We start from the raw sequence: 21,138 nt of genomic DNA, 5'->3' as shown, positions 1-21,138 counted from the left end.
AATTTGAGGCATAGTATGAGAGGTAACGGTATTGAATCCGCTGGGAAACAGTGATCATAAAATGATCAAATTTGAGCTGATATCTGTATTGAAGTCACTAAGGAAATCTACTATAGCAGCTTTTAATTTCCGAAAGGGCAACTGTGACAAAATGAGGAAATTGTTTTTTAAAAAGCTGAAAGGTTTGGCCCCAAAGGTTAGTTTTTTAGTTCAGGTATGGTTGTTTTTTGAAAATACCATCATGGAAGCCCAGAGTAGATGCATTCTAAGGTGGAAAAAAGAGCAAAAAGTGTGGTTAAAAGGTGAAGTGAAAGAGGCTGTTAGAGCCAAAAGAACATCCTTCAAACAATGTAAAAAGGATCCTAATGAAGAAAATAAGAAGCAACATAAACACTTGTCAAGCCAGATGCAAAGCACTGATAAAGCTAAAAGAGAATATGAAGTAAACCTTGCCACGGAGGCAATCATAGTAATACTTTTTTTAGGTATATCAGAAGCAGGAAGCCTGTGAGGAAATCTGGGGAACCTATTTTTCACTCATTCAGAAAGTACAAAGACCATGGGATACTTAAATGAAATTGCATGGAAATACTTTTAAAACAAATAGGAGGAAATATCTTTTTCACTCAAAGAATAGTTAAGCTCTGGAACTCATTGCTGGAGGATGTAGAGACAGTGGTTAGTGTATATTGGTTTAAAAAAAAGTTTGGACAAGTTCTGGAGGAGAAGTCCATAGACCTGTTATTGAGATGGACATGGGGGAAGCCACTGCTTGCCCTGGGATTTTTAGCATGGAATGGTGCTACTAATTGGGTTTCTGCCAGATACTTGTGACCTGGATTGACCACTGCTGAAAGCAGGATACTAGGCTAGATGGACCATTGATCTGACCCAGTGTGGGTACTCTTATGTTATGAAAGTAGGCTTTAGGTCCATTTAAAATTTGTCGAGTGATGTTTGCAGATGGAGGGGCATGGGGAGGGAGTTTCAAAGTTGAAGGCTTTGAACACAGAAAATAGTGTGTTTGGTGTGCTCGTGGATTTTCTCAGTGAGTAGGCCAACGTTTTTCAACCGATATTCTGCAGCTGCTTCCCAGGTGTGTTGCGGAGATCCCATAAATACGCTTCATCTTCCACCTGTGCCACGTGCCCCCTGCCAGAATCGGTATCTTTTACCTGTGCCCACCACCTGAATCAGGGAAGAGTGGGAAAGTCACTGGACCCAAAGATGAAAAGAGAAAAATCGAGAGATGCCTGCCCTTGGATGAGGGGAAAGAACTGGGCAGAGAAGGAGTGGGGGACACAGTGGGCAGGTACTAGACAGGACAAAAACAGATCAGTGGCAGACAGATGTAGAGAAGGAAAAGAAGATGACGAGAGTGAAGGGAAGGGGGGGGGGGCAGCTGAACATGAAAGAAAGATGGGAGACACGCACATAAGGGAAGGGGGGACCAGCTGAATATGAAAGAAAGATGGGAGACATGCACATAAGGGAAGGGGGGACCAGCTGAATATGAAGGGAAGATGGGAGACAGGCTGCGCATGAAGGGAAGAGAAAGGGAAAACAAGATAGATTTGAGGAGGCGGCAGAGAAATTGATGAAAGATTAATGCAAAAAATCCGTGCTAAACAGACATAGGGCATTAGGTGAGAAAAAAAATTGCAAATGGAAAGGAGGCACCAGAAACAGAGTTAATAGCACAGACAGAGGAAAGCAGAACCAAAGACTTAAGAACAAGATGATTGGATTAATAAATTCACCAGACCACAAAGGTGGTGATTGGATTAATAAATTCACCAGACCACAAAAGTAGGAAAAGTGATTATTTTCATTTTAGTGATTGAATTATGTTGGTGTTGAGAATTTAGGTCTGTCTGCTTTATTTTGCACTGTAGATGAGGACATGCATTTCTTTGTATTTTTCTGGTGTTGCAAGACATGTAGAGTCCGCTATCTCTGTTTTCAGTTTTTGTCTGCATGTTTTTTTTTTGTGGTTCCGTATGAATCATGTTTGCAACTGAGGTGAAGGATTCTGCTGGTATGTGGTGTCTGTGTAGGAATCTGTAACAGTCTGTCCTGCTCCAGTTTCCCAGTAGCAGGCATATTGGTGCTCTGATGTATTTCAGTAGCATAATTAAATGAAATAACTACTTCTGGAGGTCACAGGTGTGGGTAGGGATGGAGTGGATCTTAGCGAGGATGGGCAGGTACGGGTTAGAGTCAAGTGCTGTGCCTCAACAGTCTTTGCATCTTGTAAGTGTGCAGTGAGATGAAAAAGGTTGAAAATCACTGGACTAGGCACTACCAGCCGGTTGCTATAAGGGATGAGATGACGAAAGAGTTAAAGGGGTTGTCCAGCGTTCAAGATCTTGAAAACAAGCTGTAGGATTTTAAAGATGATACGATGAGTAACAAGGAAGCCAGTGAGCTTCTCTAAGATGGGGGTGAATTAGAGATTAAACAGCAGTATTTTGAATAGTCTATAAACAGCATGTATCCTTGACTCAAATACCTTTGTATAGATAAATTCAGTAGTCTAATTGTGAAATTACCAAGGAGCAAACCAGTATAAGTGCTATGGTAAGACTCAAGGAATGAACAGGTTCAGAGATTTATAAACAGATCCATCATAGGGCTGTGGCAAGTTATTCCTTTGTCACTTTTGTCCATTTCGATACAAGAAACGCAAGTTCCCATCTCTCCTCCAACATGGGTTGCTATGAGGTCTTCACTGGTTTGGTGCACTGCGTCTGCCTCTATCAACACTGTTTTTTGTGATGCATCACGTTATATGGACACATATTATTTAGACTAAAACTGTTGTCATTCATTGGCTACCTGCTGGTCTTGTCTCTCTTAAGCTGATACTATCGACCACCTTGTGTTTTGTTTTGTTTTGTTTTTTTGTCCCTTTTTTCATCGGTTCTGGAGGTCATCTGGGATAAAATTCAACTTGTGTTGTGCATCAGCAAGCCCTTGGCTTATGAGAATCTTTTTTTTGTGGTCACTTATAGCTTCCTTAGAAAATGGAAATGTATGGTAGCAGTCACAATTCAGAATGTCCTAAGAAATTGGAAGTCTTTGGATAAACTGTTGGACCTCATTAGGTCTATATTATAAATATGAAGCCATTGTCTATGAAATGTCTGGGAAATATCGGAAATTTATGGATACATGGTCACCCATGTTCTCATATGTAGCTCACATGAGCTCTTAATTATGATCATTGTGCTGTTGATTTCTGAGCCTATTTGATTACTCTATTACTTTTACTGCTATGTTATGCCATTCTCTCTGAAACATTTTATTAGGATATCCATATATCCAATATATGTTTGGTTATATTCTCATTATCCGGCTGCAACATTGTAGATCTCATTGTTGAATTCTCGGTTGTTGTTTTTTTTTTTGGTATGTTAAAACTTAATTTCAATAAAATGTTAAACTTAAAAAACAAAAAAAATCTATCCTCAAAAGAGTTCTGAGTGAAAGTAACAGCCAGGATTTTAAAGAGTATTCCAAAGGGAGCATGGGACGTAAAATCCCAGGAAATGACCCAATAACACCTACAATGACAACCAGAACAGACCAAGGTAAGGTGACTACAAAATAGACAGAGCAATGAGGGCAATCCCACTGACCCCCAGTTACACAGCTGTCATACTACTGACACCCTCATCCCACGTTTGCAGGAGCCACTTAAATGTTTAGGTCCTAAATGACCGTGAATACAAACTCTTATCCCTTGTGATTACTCTTATCTTCTTGATTGCTTTTACTTTGTCTAAAAGCACATATATGTTTCTTAATGGCCTTTTTTCTGTTTAATTGTACACCTGTCTGTTCTGTGTTTGAATATTTTACAATATAGTTTCCAAATGGTCTGTACTCCGCCTTGAACTTAAAAGTTAAGCGGACTATAAATGCTGACATTAAAGAGTTGGAGAAACATTTAGGGCTGAGTTTAGTCCTGTAATCCACATTACTTTAGAATTTAGGGGGTTGATTTTTAGATGATTGTCCTCTGACCAGAAAGCCACTGCAGATAAGAGCCAATAGATCTGGATTTGTAAGGTCAGAACATGTAACAAATTGAATGTCATCAGCATATAAGTGACTTCGGATTCCTAAATATCGGATCAAATGTGCCAGTGGACTCGGATTTAGTAAGTGGGAGGACTGCCCCTAATGGTGCTCTGCAAGATAAGTGATATTGTTTTGAGGTGGGAAACATGAGATACTATGTTGGAACATTTTTAAAGAGGATCTAAATCATTGCAGCACTGTATCCTTAATACGCACCTCACTCGGATGTATTAGTAGCAAATAATGGTCCACTAGATCAAAGGCTGCAGAGAAGGCTAGGGAAACAGAGCTTATTTACTTCTATCTAAAAACTAGGCTTGCTTTGCTACCTATCAAGATAATTTGTCCTTTGCAAGAGGATGAACTGAAGAATTTTTCATTGGTGAGTGAGGATCAAGTGATGAAAACAATGAGTAAAATTACTAATTCTTTTTGTCCTCTAGATAGTCATCCATCTATCATTAAAGCTTTAAAACTTTTAGTCGGGGAAAGTTTTTTCACTAATATCATTAATCTTTCCTTTCAATTGGGTTGTTTACCTGATTCTTTAAGAATGCAGGTGTTCGACCACTACTGAAGAACTCCTCTTTAGATCAAATACAGTTGCTAATTATAGGCTGATATTGTCATTACCATTGTTTGCTAAACTTATCAAAAACTTGTTTATTAACAACTATTTTTTTCTTGAACATCATAATGTATTAGACATGCATCAATTTGGCACTCTTTCTTGGCATTACATGATTTCAATCACTGATAAAGTCAAGGAGAGTTTTGGTAAGGGAAAATGCTTTTTCCTAGTGAACTTGGGCATCTCTTCAGCATTCAATACAATTGATCATGATATACTGCTTAATTTGAAATCCATAGGGTTGAGTGAGTTCTGACATGTTTTCATAATTTCTAACAGGGAGAAATTTTTTTGTTTTAAAGGACCAGGCTAAATCCACTGAAGTAGGGTGTACTTGCAGGAGTTCCTCAAGGTTCTTCTCTATCAGCAGTGATATTTAATATATTTTTGTTACCACTCTGCAGATTGTTGAAATTTAGATTGTATGCAGACGATATTCAGTTTCTTTTTTTTTTTTTTTTAAGTTTTACATTTTTATTGAATAAAGATCAAACATACATATATAATTGCAAATATTCAGCAGGATATTTCCTAACTTAGAATTTTAACACTTTCAGAAAAGCTTTAACCAACTGTTTATATCTCCCCTACCCCACCTCCCCCCCTTCACACCCTCACTCCTAGTTAATTGACAGGTAGAGTCCTGTTGTGCCAACCACTCCGTGTATGGATCCCAACTCGATGGTATGGTAGCAGTCAACCCAGTCGCATGGGCAGTCAGCTTAGACATCAACTGGATATAGTCCAGTTTCCGCAGATCACCTTTAATCCCGGTAAAGTCTGTTGCTTCCATGCCGCCGTCAGTACTAGTTGCTCGCATACTTTTTGGCTGCCCTGCAGTCTTATATGCAGCAAGCAATGGTCCATTTTCATGGGAAAAGCAATTTTTGTTATACTAGCGATCAATTTCAAAACCCTCATCCGGTATTGTTGAGCCTGCGGACCAGCCCACCAAATATGGACCATGTCACCATCCATGCCACATTGGCGCCAACAGAGAGCAGACCCCCCCCCCCCCTTAAACATCTTGGCTAGTCTCTGTGGTGTATAGTACCAGCAATATAATATTTTATAGCCATTTTCTACCTAAGCATTAGAGACTGACACTTTAAGTAAAGACGTGAACTCCCTTTCCCACATATGGTATTCATAGGGAGCTCCTAATATCTTTTCCCACTTCCGAGTATAATGCAGAATGGGCTGTGATTGTAATAAGAGTGCTTTATAAAGCCGAGATATCCCTCCTCTACCACCTCCTCCAGCCATTGCCCGCTCTAATTGTGTTTCCTCCATGCTCAGCTCTTCTTTTGTGTGTCTCAAAATAAAATCTCTCAATTGGCGGAATTGGAAGGCATTGGAGGCAGGGATTCCATATTCCTCCTGCACTTCCTCGAAAGTGAGAAGCTCCACATCCTCCCACACCTGACCTAGCTCCCACAGACCTCTTTGTTCCCAGTTCTTAAAGTATTGGTCTGCGGATCCCGGGCCAAATCCTGGCGCATATCGAATTGTCATATTTTTAAAAAAATGTGCGCCCTCGGAAGAAGTTGGTGTGGATCTTACTCCATGTTGTAAGTGGCCACCCCGCAATTGGGGGAGCCTCCTTTATTATCTTTTTTAGCGCTCTGTCGGGTAGCCAGGGTATAGCTTTCAGTGGGTGGGACTTAAGCAAAGACTGCTCCATAACTTTCCATGCTTTCGCTCTCCCATGGTGCCACTCAGCTAATATGCGAAGATGGGCCGCTCTATAATAAAGCAAGAACGAAGGCACTCCCATCCCCCCATGTGCTCGTGGCTGATGCATTACTGACCTACGCACCCGTGGCGGCTTTCGCTTCCAAATGAAAGAAAAGACCCTTCGTTGCAGGCCTCTAAAAAATTTGTCGGGTAACGAGATAGGGAGCGCCATAAATAAGTACAGTATCTTGGGCAATAGAATCATTTTGACCGCACTGATCCGCCCCATCCATGAATTCGTTAAACCTTCCCACTTATCCAACTCCAATAGAAGCTCCCATAGTTTTGCTGGGAAGTTGGCCTCATACAGGCCCTCCTACCTTTTCATTATATTGATCCCTAAATATTTAATAGATTTGGGTGCCAACCGATAAGGAAAATTAAGACGATATTCAGTTTCTGATTGAAATTGATAAATCTGTAGAGGAAAAGTTTCAAATGCTAACTTTGCTTGAATGCACTGCATCAGTGGCTACACGGAAATCGGTTAAAACTCCACATTACAAAAACAAATACTTTTATAGGCTAGTCATCCATGTAATTGGAGATTTTGTGATAAAGGATTTGGTAACAAGAGAGGATTCAAAAGTACACAACAGAAGAAGAAAACACAGCAGGGCCTTCAAGACTGGAACAATCAAGAGTCCTTTATTCATAAAGACCTGACACGTGTGTTTTGGTGAACCAGTGCCTGCCTCGGGTCCAATAATTCAGACACTCTCAAAAATAAAGACAAAAGGGATGAAAAAAAAACTCCCTTAAGCAATTCAAACAGACTCAACTGGATGGTTAGAGAACGCTGTAGCGTATCTATAATGTCAAACTGTTTCTTTCAGTGATGGCAAGTCCAACATGAATATTACTAGCGCTTCAAGTAAAACCTCCATAATATACACTGTCGGTTAAAACCACCATGTGATGATGTAACTGGAGATTTTGTGGTAAAGGACTTAATTCCTAATATTAATACAATCTGGAATTTAGGGGTCCTTTTTGATTCTTCATCCATGAAGCCACAAGTTACTAAAATGGTTAGGCAATTATTTTTCAAATTGAAGATGAAAAGATTACCGGATTTTCTTAGTCCTTCCAAATTTAGAATGGTTGTTCAAAAACATAGTAACATAGTAGATGACAGCAGAAAAAGACCTGCACGGTCCATCCAGTCTGCCCAACAAGACAACATATGTGTCAACCTTACCTTGATTTGTACCTGCCTTATTCAGGGCACAGACCGTACAAGTTTGCGCAGCAGTACTTCCCGCCTCCCAACCACCAGTCCCACCTCCCATCACCGGCTTTGGCACAGACCGTATAAGTCTGCTCTCCACTATCCTCGCCTCCCAACCACCAACCCTTCTTTCCGCCACCCAATTTCGGCTAGGCTTTTGAGGATCCATTCCTTCTGCACAGGATTCCTTTATGCATATCCCACACATGTTTGAATTCCGTTACCGTTTTCATCTCCACCACCTCCCGCGGGAGGGCATTCCAAGCATCCACCACCCTCTCCGTGAAAAAATACTTCCTGACATCTTTCCTGAGGCTGCCCCCCTTCAACCTCATTTCATGTTCTCTCATTCTACCGCCTTCCCATCTCCGGAAAAGATTTGTTGGCGGATTAATACCTTTCAAATATTTGAACGTCTGTATCATATCACACCTGTTCCTCCTTTCCTCCAGGGTATACATGTTCAGGTCAGCAAGTCTCTCCTCATACGTCTTGGAACGCAAATCCCGTACTATTCTCGTAGCTTTTCTTTGCACCGCTTCCATTTTTTTAACATCCTTCGCAAGGTACGGCCTCCAAAACTGAACACAATACTCCAGGTGGGGCCTGACCAACGACTTGTACAGGGGCATCAACACTTCCTTTCTTCTGCTGATCACACCTATCTCTATACAGCCTAGCAACCTTCTCGCTACAGCCACCGCCTTGTCACACTGTTTCGTCGCCTTCAGATCCTCAGATACTATCACCCCAAGATCCCTCTCCCCGTCTGTACCTATCAGACTCTCACCGCCTAGCACATAAGTCTCTCTTGGGTTTCTACTCCCTAAGTGCATCACTTTGCATTTCTTCGCATTGAATTTTAATTGCCAAACCTTAGACCATTCTTCTAGCTTCCTCAGATCCTTTTTCATGCTTTCCACTCCCTCCCGGGTGTCCACTCTGTTACAAATCTTAGTATCATCCGCCAATAGGCAAACTTTACCTTCTAACCCTACGGCAATGTCACTCACAAATATATTGAACAGAATCGGCCCCAGCACCGATCCCTGAGGCACTCCACTACTCACCTTTCCCTCCTCCGAGCGAACTCCATTTACCACCACCCTCTGTCATCTGTCCGTCAACCAGTTCCTAATCCAGTTCACCACTTTGGGACCTATCTTCAGCCCATCAAGTTTATTTAAGAGCCTCCTGTGGGGAACCGTGTCAAAAGCTTTGCTAAAATCTAAGTAGATTACGTCTATAGCACGTCGATTAATTAATTCTCCAGTTACCCAATCAAAGAATTCAATGAGATTCGTTTGGCATGATTTCCCTCTGGTAAAACCATGTTGTCTCGGATCTTGCAACTTATTGGCTTCCAGGAAATTCACTATCCTTTCCTTCAGCATGGCTTCCATTACTTTTCCAATAACCGAAGTGAGGCTTACCAGCCTGTAGTTTCCAGCTTCTTCCCTTTTGTGAAGAGGGACCACATCCGCCGTTCTCCAATCCCTCGGAACCTCTCCCGTCTCCAAGGATTTATTAAACAAATCTTTAAGAGGACCCGATGCTTTGACTGCTTGTTGGGACTGAACAAACATCGATTGGAAGCTTTACAAATAGCTAAAAAAAAACTGCAACAAGAATTCATAGAGGTGCTAAATCTGGTTTCTCCTGTCATTGCTAAATCTGGTTTCTCCTGTCATTGCCTACAGCATTGCGAATTTATCAACCTGTAAGGACACTTGGGTCATGTAACTTGAATTTATTGGAAATACCATCTTTTAAATCTAAAACTTGAAGAATATCGATCGTCAGTGTTTAAAGTTATCAGTCCAGAACTTTGGAATGGATTATCACCTTCATTGAGAACGTTGAAAAGTTGTGCAGAGTTTAAATGAAGTTTGAAAACTTTTTTTCTGTTTCAACAGGCCTTTGAAGGTTAGCTTAAGGAGAAAATAGAATGAGTAAGATAATATAACATCAATATGATTTTGAGTAGTGATATCTTTTGAGATAGAGCTTTAGCTATGGTCTAGTGAGTATATTGTATGTAAGGTTGGGTTTTTTTGTGATTATTTTATTTAATACATTTATACCACAAATTTTCCCACCAGTTGCAGGCTCAATGTGGCTTACACAGAACCGCAGGGTAGGCTACTTTAGTTTTTGATTTATTATGTATGTATATTTTATTGTGCGGGTAATATTTTAAATAAAACTGTAAGGCTGTTTATAGCTATTCTGTGTGCTGTTTTAGACGCTTTAATTTGGAATTATTTTTGTATTATCTTTTTATTACTTTTTATTCTTTTTTTTTTTTTTTTAGGGCTGCATTTTGATAAAAATTTATAATCCTGATTGCATATTTAAAGGTATGTTTCTTTGGGGAAAAAATACCATTAATGGTGATTAAAATTTTAATTGAAATGCAACCCTCCTAAAAAAAAACCCATGCTTGTTACTTGCAACTGCTGCTAGAGTAGTTTGTGTACTGTGAAACTCTAGAAACTCCGACATTCGCATATAGAGAAGATAAATTCCTTTAGTTGGAATACAGAGCTAGGTCTAGTACTTGTGAGGTTTTTAATCCAAAATTTGGTTACCTTGAAACTAGACGATTAAGGAACCTGAATCGAGGCTTTCTTTTCCAGCATTTTTTATAGTTTGTGAATGAGGTAAAACAAAAGAGTAAACCACAGTTGTGTTGGAATGTGTTCTGAGTACATATTGGCATCTTTTGCAATTCATGGAGTTGAACAGTAGGCTAGTATTTAAAGCAATAGGGTAAGAACTGGTAAGCCAAGGATCTACTCCTGATGATCTTCATCCTCTATTGGCTCGGTTACAATTCAGATTGTAGGCCCACTTGGGCAGGAGATAAGTTACTCGGGTACATAACTTTGAGCTCAGATTTGGGCGAGATGAGTAACTTCAAAAATCTAAAAGCTAAATCTGCATTTTTGACTTTATTTTAACAGTTGCCATATGGTTTTGTAAACCATCTTGGTGTTTGGACAAAGGATGGTATAACACATACTAGGATAAAATAAAGTATAATTTCAGGCTACCCGTTAACACACTATGTTATATTTAGGGCATCCCTGGGGACAGAGACACGCAAGCTGTGGCTGATCCCTCTCAAGCAGTTGCACCTCAGCCAGCAGCAGGAGCAGCAGCTACAACAAATACAACAGCTCCTTCGGGAGGTAAGTGTGGTCTCTCTCAGCTAGATAGAGGTTGGCTATCCAGCTGATGAAGTATGTGACAAAGTGTAGTTCTGCTTATATGTTGGGAGGTGTAGACAAGAAAGGATGTTCTTGTTTTATTAAAAAGTAAGAGTACACGTTTGATCTCAAAAAGATTGCCACTCTTTCTTAAAAATTACTGCCTGTGAGCTGTGATCACTGACAATAGATGGTCATGGTTTTGGAAAGCACATTTAAAATACAGATAAGCTCTTGGTGTTTAAAAACAAATAAGAATAATTAGAACAGTGAGAACAGAATTTGATGTTTTGTAGGAATTCCATAGAAATTGAGGCAAACCAAATTTCAGTTTTGTTGCCAAAACTGGTCCCAAATCCTTTGTCTGCCTTGTTTCAGCCAAAAGGCTACGGCCATGGTTTGTTTTATCCAAAAGTAATAATGTGTTTTCAGTGGAAGCCGATAATTTGTGCTTTGTCCTTTTTGTCTCCCTCCCTCCCCTCCAAACAGGATTTGCCTTTTGCTCCTGCCCACTTGTAGGTGCAACCCCTAGGCCTATCTTACAATCCCTGGCGGTCTGATCCCCAGTCACTTCTGCCCATGCTGTGTTTTCTTTCAAAATGGCTGCCATAACCTCTAGTGGCAGTCTTGTGAGAGTGCTGCAAGAGGTCTCAGCCATTTTGAGAGTAGAGCTGATTTGGGTAAGAGCAACTGGGGATCACTCCTGTCCTGACTACACTATTAGAACACAAGGGATTGTAAGGTGTGGGGGGGGGGGGGGGGGGGGGGGGGACTACTGTTTACAATTTTTTTTTTTGTAATGCGATTGCAAGTAGTGCAATTATGATCTTGCATAGTAGTTTTTATGGTAAATAGAATTCACTAAATAAATGCTTTTGATACAAAAATATAGCAGGAGTTTAAGTGCGTAAATTTGGGATGGTAAACTGCTTAGGAATTAGCCTTTCCTTGTCATCAGCAGCAGATGAATCCATTACGAATGGGTTGTGTCCACCTACCAGCAGGGGGAGATAGAGAACACTGAAAACCATAGTGCCTCTAGGACAGCTAGCTCCATCTGCCTCTCAGTATTTCTCTATTTCCCAGCAGGGTTGGATGCAGCTTGTTCAGCTCCTTGAAGATTCTGCCTGGGGTGACTCCTTTGCTTTTGCCAGTTGTAGCAGGGGTGTTATGGCTAAGTGGAGCCCACTTTAAAGGCACATAGGTTCGCCCTTTCCCTGCCTTACCCTTCCCCCAGTGTAGATGCAGGCATATAGGTTCACCCTCTCCCTTCCTTTCCCACCCTCTTCTGCCTCCGGAGTGCCTCTGTAGCTGTTTGCCTCCAACTTTCCTCACAGTGTAAAAAAAACCCACACTTTTCAACGCTGCTATTTCTGAGGCTTTTCCTTACTGTGCAGCGTGACCGGAGCTCATGGGCTCGGTCCTTTGAGGTAAGAACAGTACTCAGCTCCTCCGGGGAGGGCCCGCGGACGGCTTTCGGATCGGGGGGTGATTTTGGCGCAAAGCCGTCATTTTGAATTTTATTCCGCCGTTTTTCAGCAATGGCTGCTGAGGGAGTTAAGCGCTGTTCCCGTTGTGGCAAGCGCAGATCAGCAGCGGGGCTCTGTAAAACGTGCTGTGTAGACGGTAGAGCCAGTACGAGCATGGCGAGCGATGATTCTTCCCGCTCGATGGAGCTGGCAGCGGGCGCCATCTTGGAAGCGCCGCATGGCTCGACCCCCGCAGTTGCGGAGGAGTCTTGAGAGCAGGGGGACGCCTCGGGCCGAGGCTACCAGAGGAGCTCCGTTCCCCGTGGCTCCTAATTCGGAGACAGGAGGTCAGGGTGAGTTTTTCTCCCCGAGTTTGTGCTTATTTTACATAAATCCTTCATGCTGAAAAGAGCTCTGCCGCAGGTGTCTGACACTGCGTTGGTACCTGGTTCCCCTCCAACTGATGATGGCCCGGGGCTGATGCCAGACGTGGATGCCCCTGAGCGCTGGATGCACGCTAAGCATAAATGGGTAAATTCCCCATCGGAGAGTGGCGCTCCCCCCTTTCCCTCCCCGTGGTCGGGCTGTGGGGATTCTGAGGGATCTGGCCGGCCTTCGTGGTCTGAAGAGCCAGAGGAAGCAGCCGGTTTGCCACTGGATCTGGATGATCCTACTGCGGTAAGGATTTTCCACCGCGATGAGCTGCCAGCACTTATCTCCGATGCCTTATAGGCCCTCTCTATTGAGGACCCTGTTCAAGGCGACGCCTCCTCTGGCAATCCAAGGATGGCGAGTACTAAGAAGCCTGCTCGTGACTCCATCCAAGAGCTTATTTCTGCTCAATGGGCTGACCCGGAGGGGCCCTTGAAAGTGGCCAGGGCGATGCATCTTTACCCTCTGAGTGAGGAGCACTTGGCCGGTTTTGGGATGCCTAAAGTGGATGCCTTAGTCACGGCGGTGACAAAAAAGACCACCCTCCCAGTAGAGGGAGAGGTTGCCCTGAAGGACATTCAGGACCGGCGGCCGGAATCAGTGCTAAAATGGTCCTTTGAGATTTCGGGCCTAACCTTAAGGGCTTTTGTTTGCAGTTCTTATGCTGCTCGAGCCTGCCTCTCTTGGTTACAACAGGCAGTGGAACAGCCCGTGGATGGTGCAGAGTCCCTCGCTGAGGTTGCACCGCGCATGGAGTCGGCCTTGTCGTTTTTAGCTGACGCCCTCTATGATCTGGTCAGAGCTTCGGCTAAACAGATGTCTGTGGCGGTGTCCACTCGCCGCCTTCTATGGCTACAGCATTGGGGCGGCTGACATGGCCTCTAAGCAAAGGCTAGTGAAGTTGCCCTTTCGGGGCCTTCTGTTATTTGGAGAGGAGTTCGAGAAGATTGTTAAAGACCTCTGGGGGATGCTAAACCCCAGCGGTTACCTGAGGATAGGCCGCGGCCTTCTTCCAAGGGTCAAGTGGTTCCCTTCTCCTCCAGACCTCGCTTCTGTTAAGCTTGAAGGTATCGCCCAGGGCGCTCTGCTGGTTTTACTCAACATGTCCGCTTTCAGCAGAGGAATTTTTTTCGCTAGGACAAACGCTCTGCAGCGGCAGGCCCAATGATGGGACGCCGTTCCACTCCTCCTTTACAGCTGTAGGAGGACGCCTTTCCCTCTTTCTCGAGGAGTTGACCAAGATTACCTCAGATCAGTGGGTCCTTGTCACGTCTTCCAAACAGGAACTAGGTTTGTGAGCCGTTGGGCTACTGCCGAGGAGCGGCAGTGGCAGACAAAACCACCCTCAAACCTGGGACAGGGCAGAACAGGACTGGAACCCCTGACTTGGGTTGCCGCAGAGGCAAACAAGCTGGAATAGGCAGAGCAGGAACCCTAGTCTTCACCTGCGCTTAGCCGCTTTTCCCCAGGAGTTGAGCCCCTGGGTGCAGGCGGCCGGCAGGGCTTTGCTGGACAGGGCAGGGGCAGGATAGCAACAGGTAACACACAACAGGGAAGGACTAAAAGCTGCCAGCGCAGCCAGAAAACAAGAAACACAAACAGATAAGAAATAAGACAGAAAGCTGCCAGGCAGTCACCAAACAAAACACACAAGGAACCAAGAACTAGACACAGAAATACAAACAAGAATCAATACTAGGACAGGACAAGCTAAACTACACAAAGACTAAACTAGAATCAGGCAGGGAACAAGAACCGGAAACTAAGCTAGGCAGAAGTGCCACAAGCACCAACATACCAGGGCCTTAGGCGCTGCAAAGGCAAAGCAGAAGGTTTCAAACTAGCTAATAAGCCCAGCAGCAGCTGAGGCTCAGCTGCAGCAATCACCAGGAAACTATGGGTGCTGTGTAGGTTCAAACAGAAAGAGGAAGTCTGGCAGTCTGGAAGATCCGGACCGAACTGGGCTGAAATCTGGAACGGGAAACAGCACACAGACAATCCAATGCAGCCAGCACACAGAGATAGAACTAACTCACAAAGAACGTTAGGAGTTACGGACCAAGAAAAGGGATCTGGGTGTCGTCGTCGATAATACACTGAAACCTTCTGCTCAGTGTGCTGCTGCGGTTCGTAAAGCGAATAGAATGTTGGATATTATTAGGAAAGGTATGGAAAACAGGTGTGAGGATGTTATAATGTCGTTATATCGCTCCATGGTGCGACGGCACTTTGAGTATTGTGTTCAATTCTGGTTGCCGCATCTCAAGAAAGATATAGTGGAACTGGAAAAGGTGCAGCGAAGGGCGACTAAAATGATAGCGGGATGGGACGACTTCCCTATGATGAAAGACTAAGGAGGCTAGGGCTTTTCAGCTTGGAGAAGAGACGGCTGAGGGGAGACATGATAGAGGTATATAAAATAATGAGTGGAGTGGAACAGGTGGATGTGAAGCGTCTTTTCATGCTTTCCAAAAATACTAGGACTAGGGGGCATGCAATGAAACTACAGTGTAGTAAATTTAAAACAAATCGGAGAAAATTTTTCTTCACTCAACTCTTAATTAAACTCTGGAATTCGTTGCCAGAGAACGTGGTAAAGGCGGTTAGCTTGGCAGAATTTAAAAGGGGGTTAGACGGTTTCCTAAAGGACAAGTCCATAAACCGCTACTAAATGGACTTTGGAAAAATCCACAATTCCAGGAATAACATGTATAGAATGTTTGTACGTTTAGGGCTCTTGCCAGGTGCCCTTGGCCTGGATTGGCCGCTGTTGTGGATAGGATGCTGGGCTCAGTGGACCCTTGGTCTTTTCCCAGTGTGGCATTACTTATGTACTTATATTTATATCTAACCCTCCTCCTGGACAACAAAGAAAAAGCCTACAGCAACCTACATTAATTGGACCATCCAAGGATGTCAGAACCAGAAACTCTGAAGTTCATACCTGCACTCCGTGAGTTAAAAATTTATTTTACCTATATAACTATTTCTAAAATTCTGACTGTTAGATTCCTTAAAACTAAAGGCAACTATCAACCCCTCTGCATTGTCTCCAAAGAAATTCACATAGAAGTGTTAAGTACAGCCATTTGTTTCTCTACTGCTGGAAGCGTTTGGATGTCAAAGGCCTGGTCTGAATTTACAACTTTAAAAAGGTCTGTTCTTTTAGATGATTTAAAGCCTTAACCCTGCATTGCTGATCCACAGGGTGAACTCCACAGGGTGGACTGCAGTGCAATTATGTGTAACCACCCTCTGACAAAAAAAATGTTGCTTGGTCCCAAAGACCATCAGAGCATCCCAGTGGTGTGTGGGAGAGGAAACCATAATCCCCACCAACCAAAGAGAAGGCAAAAGTGCAAAACATGACAGTACTTAAAAGATCACCTCATTGCCACACCCCAACATCCCCAGACCACTTTTGAGAACTATAGGACTGGTGAATGCCAGATCAACTGCAAAGAAATCCTCAGTGATCCATGATGCCATAAATGAACATCATCTTGACATTCTAGGAATAAGTGAAATCTGGCTAGATGAAAGTGGGGGTTTACCCCTGGCTGAACTATGCCTAACAGGTTTCAGCATCCAACATCAACCAAGATCAGGAAGATGGGTTGGAGGGGTAGCAGTCTTGATTCGCGATACAATCAAACTGCCTAGTTACATGAATCAGAATCTGTTTTAATCCAACTTGAAGAAAAGAAACCAATCTGGCTGCTCATGGTATACTGAGCGTAACAACACATTGTGTGCAAGAACTCTTAGACCTGATTACTCAAGTGACCCTGAATTACCCTAGGGTGGTGATCATGGGAGACTTCAATCTACACATTGAAACCCCAGATACCACCACAACTGCCTTTCTGGACACGATGACAGCACTAGGATTTACACAGGTGATCAATTCTCCAAACCACAAAAAGGGTCACTTCCATATCATCATGCTGATCAATCCATAGACTGGTGGGTTGTGTCCATCTACCAGCAGGTGGAGATAGAGAGCAATCCTTTTGCCTCCCTATATGTGGTCATGTGCTGCCGGAAACTCCTCAGTATGTTCTCTTCTCAGCAGGTGGTGGTCACACACAGCAGCAGCTCTGGCTAGGTCTCCAAGCCTACTTTTTAGGTTTTGTTGAGTACCTGGGGTTGAGGGCTCTTCTTGAGCAAGTGCAAACCTGGTGGTACCAGGTCCCTCCTTTTCTCCCCCCTCCCGCTGGCTCCGTTAAAAAAAAAAAAAAAAAAAATTTTTAGACGTCCTTAAGGGCGTTTATTTCGACGTTTATGTAAACGTTTATTGCAGCTACTCACTGGGACACCAGTTCGTTACAGCTCGGAGCGAGAAGCAGGTAATTTTTACCTTTTTATAGCGGGCAGGGGGTTCCCCGATCGATCTCCACGTGGCCTATGGCGTCGGAGGGCGAGGGCGCGAAGAATCGCTCCCCGGACCGCGTGTGCGCCTCTAGCGGGGATGCGGGGGTCTTAAAGTCTGATTCGCCCTTGGTGGGTGTCAGTTTGGAGGCCGGTCAGTGTCCCGGGTCTTCCTCCGGTGCGGCGGTTTTTCCCGCCATAAACGCCCATCCCCCGCTGCTCGCCTCTGCCATCTTGGCCGGCCACTCTGCTCGGACAGCTTCTTCTTGGGCCGCCCTTGAGCTGGGAGACGTTCATGCCATGGCCGCCCTTGATTTGGGTGACGGCAAAAAAGCGGCTAAAGTTAAGCGCCGTTCTTCCCGCGCGGCTCCTTCGCGGAGTGTCGCGCCGGACGCCATCTTGGATGCGCAGCATGTTTCTCCCCCGCTCTTGCGAGCGCCGGTTGAGGGTGCGTCTAGGGCTGTGGCCCAGGCTGCTGAAGTGCACAGTCTGGGGGGTTTCTCCCCCGAGTTTATTTTGCTGCTGCATCAGACCTTCCTTATGCAAAACACTGCCCCTTCTCCCTTGTCCGATAAAGGGGTTGAGGCCCCTGGAAGTAAACGCCCTCGGGTGGATTCCCAGGGCTTAGAGGACTCTGTCTCCTCTGATGTAGATGAGGGCAGCGTATCTGAGTTCTCCCAACGGTCCTTTGGGGATTCCTTGGAGGAGACGGATTCCCGCTCGGATGGAGCGGATGACCCCTCTGCAGCGCGGATCTTTAGCTCAGAGGATTTGCCCAACCTGTTAGTGCAGGCCATGAGCATTTTGAAGATTTCCTCTCCAGAGGACGTCTCTCCCTCAGCCCCTGTTGGCTCCGCCATTATGCTGGGGACGAAGCGCCCGCCTAGAACCTTCCACGTGCATGATGCCATGCACACCTTAATTTCGGCTCAATGGGATGTCCCGGAACCGAGCCTCAAAGTGGCTAGGCCTATGTCCCGCCTCTATCCTTTGCTGAAAGTGAACGTGAGGCCTTCCTTTGGCCTACCGTGGATTCTTTAATCACTGCGGTGACTAAGAAAACGGCGTTGCCGGTGGAAGGTGGCACGGCCCTAAAGGACGCCCAAGACAGAAGATTGGAGGCGGCCTTAAGGTTGTCCTTCGAGGCAGCTGCCTTAAGTTTACAGGCCTCAGTTTGCGGCTCCTACGTGGCCAGGGCGTGCCTGACGATTGTGCAGCGGGCTTCCCCCTCGGATCCTTCCTTGAGGGCTGATTGGCTGGCCCTGGAATCGGGCTTGGCTTATTTGGCAGACTTACTGTATGATGTCTTGAGAGCCTAGGCTAAAGGTATGGCCGACACAGGAGCTTCTCTATGTGTTCCCGCCCTGGCCCATGTTGGGCAGGGTACTAGACCGGGTGGCAAAGCATCCGGGCCGAATAATCCTGGTGGGTCCGGACTGGCCCAGACGTCCCTGGTATGCGGACTTGATCAGGCTCTCAGTGGACGACCCTCTGCGGCTGCCAGTGGAGCAGGGCCTGTTGCATCAGGGTCCCGTGGTGATGGAGGATCCCTCCCCCTTTGGTCTTACAGCCTGGCTATTGAGCGGCAGCGTCTGAGGAAGAAGGGCTTCTCAGACAAGGTCATCGCCACTATGCTGAGAGCGAGGAAGCGCTCTACTTCTACTGCTTACGCCAGGGTTTGGCGTACCTTTGCAGCGTGGTGTGAAGCAGGCTCACTTTCTCCCTTCACTGCTCCAATTTCTTCAGTGCTGGCGTTCCTGTAAGAAGGTCTGGAGAAAGGCCTGTCGCTCAGTTCCCTTAAAGTCCAGGTAGCGGCTCTGGCTTGCTTCAGGGGCCGCCTGAAGGGTGCTTCCCTGGCTTCGCAGCCAGATGTGGTGCGTTTTCTCAAGGGAGTTAATCACCTGCGCCCTCCTCTGCACTCAGTGGTGCCTGCGTGGAATCTCAACCTGGTACTAAGAGCCTTGCAGAAGCCGCCTTTTGAACCCTTGTCGAGGGCATCTCTGAAAGACCTGACGTTGAAAGCAGTCTTTTTGGTGGCTATCACTTCAGCCAGAAGAGTTTCCGAGCTCCAGGCACTCTCATGTCGAGAGCCTTTTCTGCAGTTCACTGAGGCAGGAGTGTCTATTCGCACAGTGCCTTCCTTCCTGCCCAAGATTGTTTCTCGCTTCCATGTGAATCAGCAGCTCTGTCTCCCTTCCTTTCGTAGGGAGGACTACCCAGAGGAATACTCTGCTCTCAAATTTCTGGATGTGAGACGAGTCATCATCAGATACTTGGAGGTGACCAATGATTTCCGGAAGTCGGATCATCTGTTTGTCCTGTTTGCAGGTCCTCGTAAGGGTCTGCAGGCTGCTAAGCCTACAGTGGCAAGATGGGTCAAGGAAGCCATTGCAGCGGCTTATGTGGCCGCGGGGAAGGTGCCGCCTATCCAGCTGAAGGCTCACTCCACTAGAGCTCATGTGGCCTCGATGGCAGAGGCCGGGTCCGTCTCCTTGGAAGAGATATGCAAGGCGGCAACTTGGGCATCGGCCCATACCTTCTCCAGGCATTACCGCTTGACTGGGTGGATGTGAAGCGACTGTTCACGCTATCCAAAAATACTAGGACTAGAGGGCATGAGTTGAAGCTACAGTGTGGTAAATTTAAAACGAATCGGAGAAAATTTTTCTTCACCCAACGTGTAATTAGACTCTGGAATTCGTTGCCGGAGAACGTGGTACGGCGGTTAGCTTGACGGAGTTTAAAAAGGGGTTAGATAGATTCCTAAAGGACAAGTCCATAGACCGCTATTAAATGGACTTGGAAAAATGTCCGCATTTTTAGGTAATAACTTGTCTGGAATGTTTTTACGTTTGGGGAGCATGCCAGGTGCCTTGACCTGGATTGGCCACTGTCAGTGACAGGATGCTGGGCTAGATGGACCTTTGGTCTTTCCCAGTATGGCACTACTTATGTACTTATGTACTTATGTACTGTGGCTGCTCGGGGCGGAGGCCCGTTTGGAGCTTCAGTGTTGCGGTCAGGGATTTCAATGTCCCACCCTGGGTGAGTACTGCTTCGTACATCCCACCAGTCCTATGGATTGATCAGCATGATGATATGGAAGGTAAAATTATGTAACATACCTGATAATTTTCTTTCCATTAATCATAGCTGATCAATCCATAGCCCCATCCCAGATATCTGTACTGTTTATATTCTGGTTGCATTTCAGGTTCAAGTTTAGTCTTCAGTTCCTGTTCAGGAGGACTTCGTGTTCAAGTTTTTGTCAATTGGATTTTTCAAGAGTTGAGACGAGTTTGTGTTACAGTGAGCTGCTGCATTCCTCTCCCCTCCGTTTTACGGGGCTGGATTGAGACATAAATTCTGCCGGCACTCCCTCCCGCTTCGTGCGGCTGTAGGGCAGCTTTGTACCCCTCCCGCTTCGGCGGTGTTAGGGTCAGTCAGCTCCTCCCACGGTTGCGGTTGCAGGATAAGCCAGATCCCCCCGCATTGGCGGGGTGGTGTCCCTCCCCCGCTCCGCGGGGAAGAGCTGGACGGATTCCCCTCCCCCACTTGTGTGGGGATGAGCTGGGTTAATTCCCCTCCCCCCGTTTCGGCGGGTGGTGAGCTGGGCAGAAGCGTCCCTGTTGTGGGTGTAATTCTCTGAGACCTGCGGATGGAGGCTTTGATATCGACATACTGAGGAGTTTCCGGCAGCACATGACCACATATAGGGAGGCAAAAGGATTGCTCTCTATCTCTACCTGCTGGTAGATGGACACAACCCACCAGTCTATGGATTGATCAGCTATGATTAATGGAAAGAAAATTATCAGGTATGATACATAATTTTACCATACTAGACCTGGTATTCTACAAAGGGTGGATATCCCAGAATTCTGGGGTAACAGTATTGAAATAACGCCCTTATCATGGTCAGACCATTTTCTAATTAAATTCTCCCTAAGTGACCACCTGAAACAAGTG

At 45.2% G+C, this 21,138-nt stretch overlaps 1 protein-coding gene across 2 annotated transcripts in view; it reads left to right on the top strand.

The window, feature by feature from the left end:
• RAD23B (RAD23 homolog B, nucleotide excision repair protein) overlaps window positions 1-21,138 on the top strand; it is a 340,024-nt gene that overhangs the window by 230,634 nt on the left and 88,252 nt on the right. For both annotated transcript variants that reach the window (XM_030194313.1, XM_030194314.1), the window contains exon 7: window positions 10,768-10,879. In XM_030194313.1, coding sequence (XP_030050173.1) covers window positions 10,768-10,879 — 112 coding nt within the window. The remainder of the gene's footprint in view (window positions 1-10,767; window positions 10,880-21,138) is intronic.

The sequence above is a fragment of the Microcaecilia unicolor genome, chromosome 2 (assembly GCF_901765095.1).
Source record: "Microcaecilia unicolor chromosome 2, aMicUni1.1, whole genome shotgun sequence".
Classification (NCBI taxonomy): Eukaryota; Metazoa; Chordata; class Amphibia; order Gymnophiona; family Siphonopidae; genus Microcaecilia; species Microcaecilia unicolor.
Note: the sequence above shows the minus strand (reverse complement) of the source record. Positions and strands in the feature narration are given on the sequence as shown.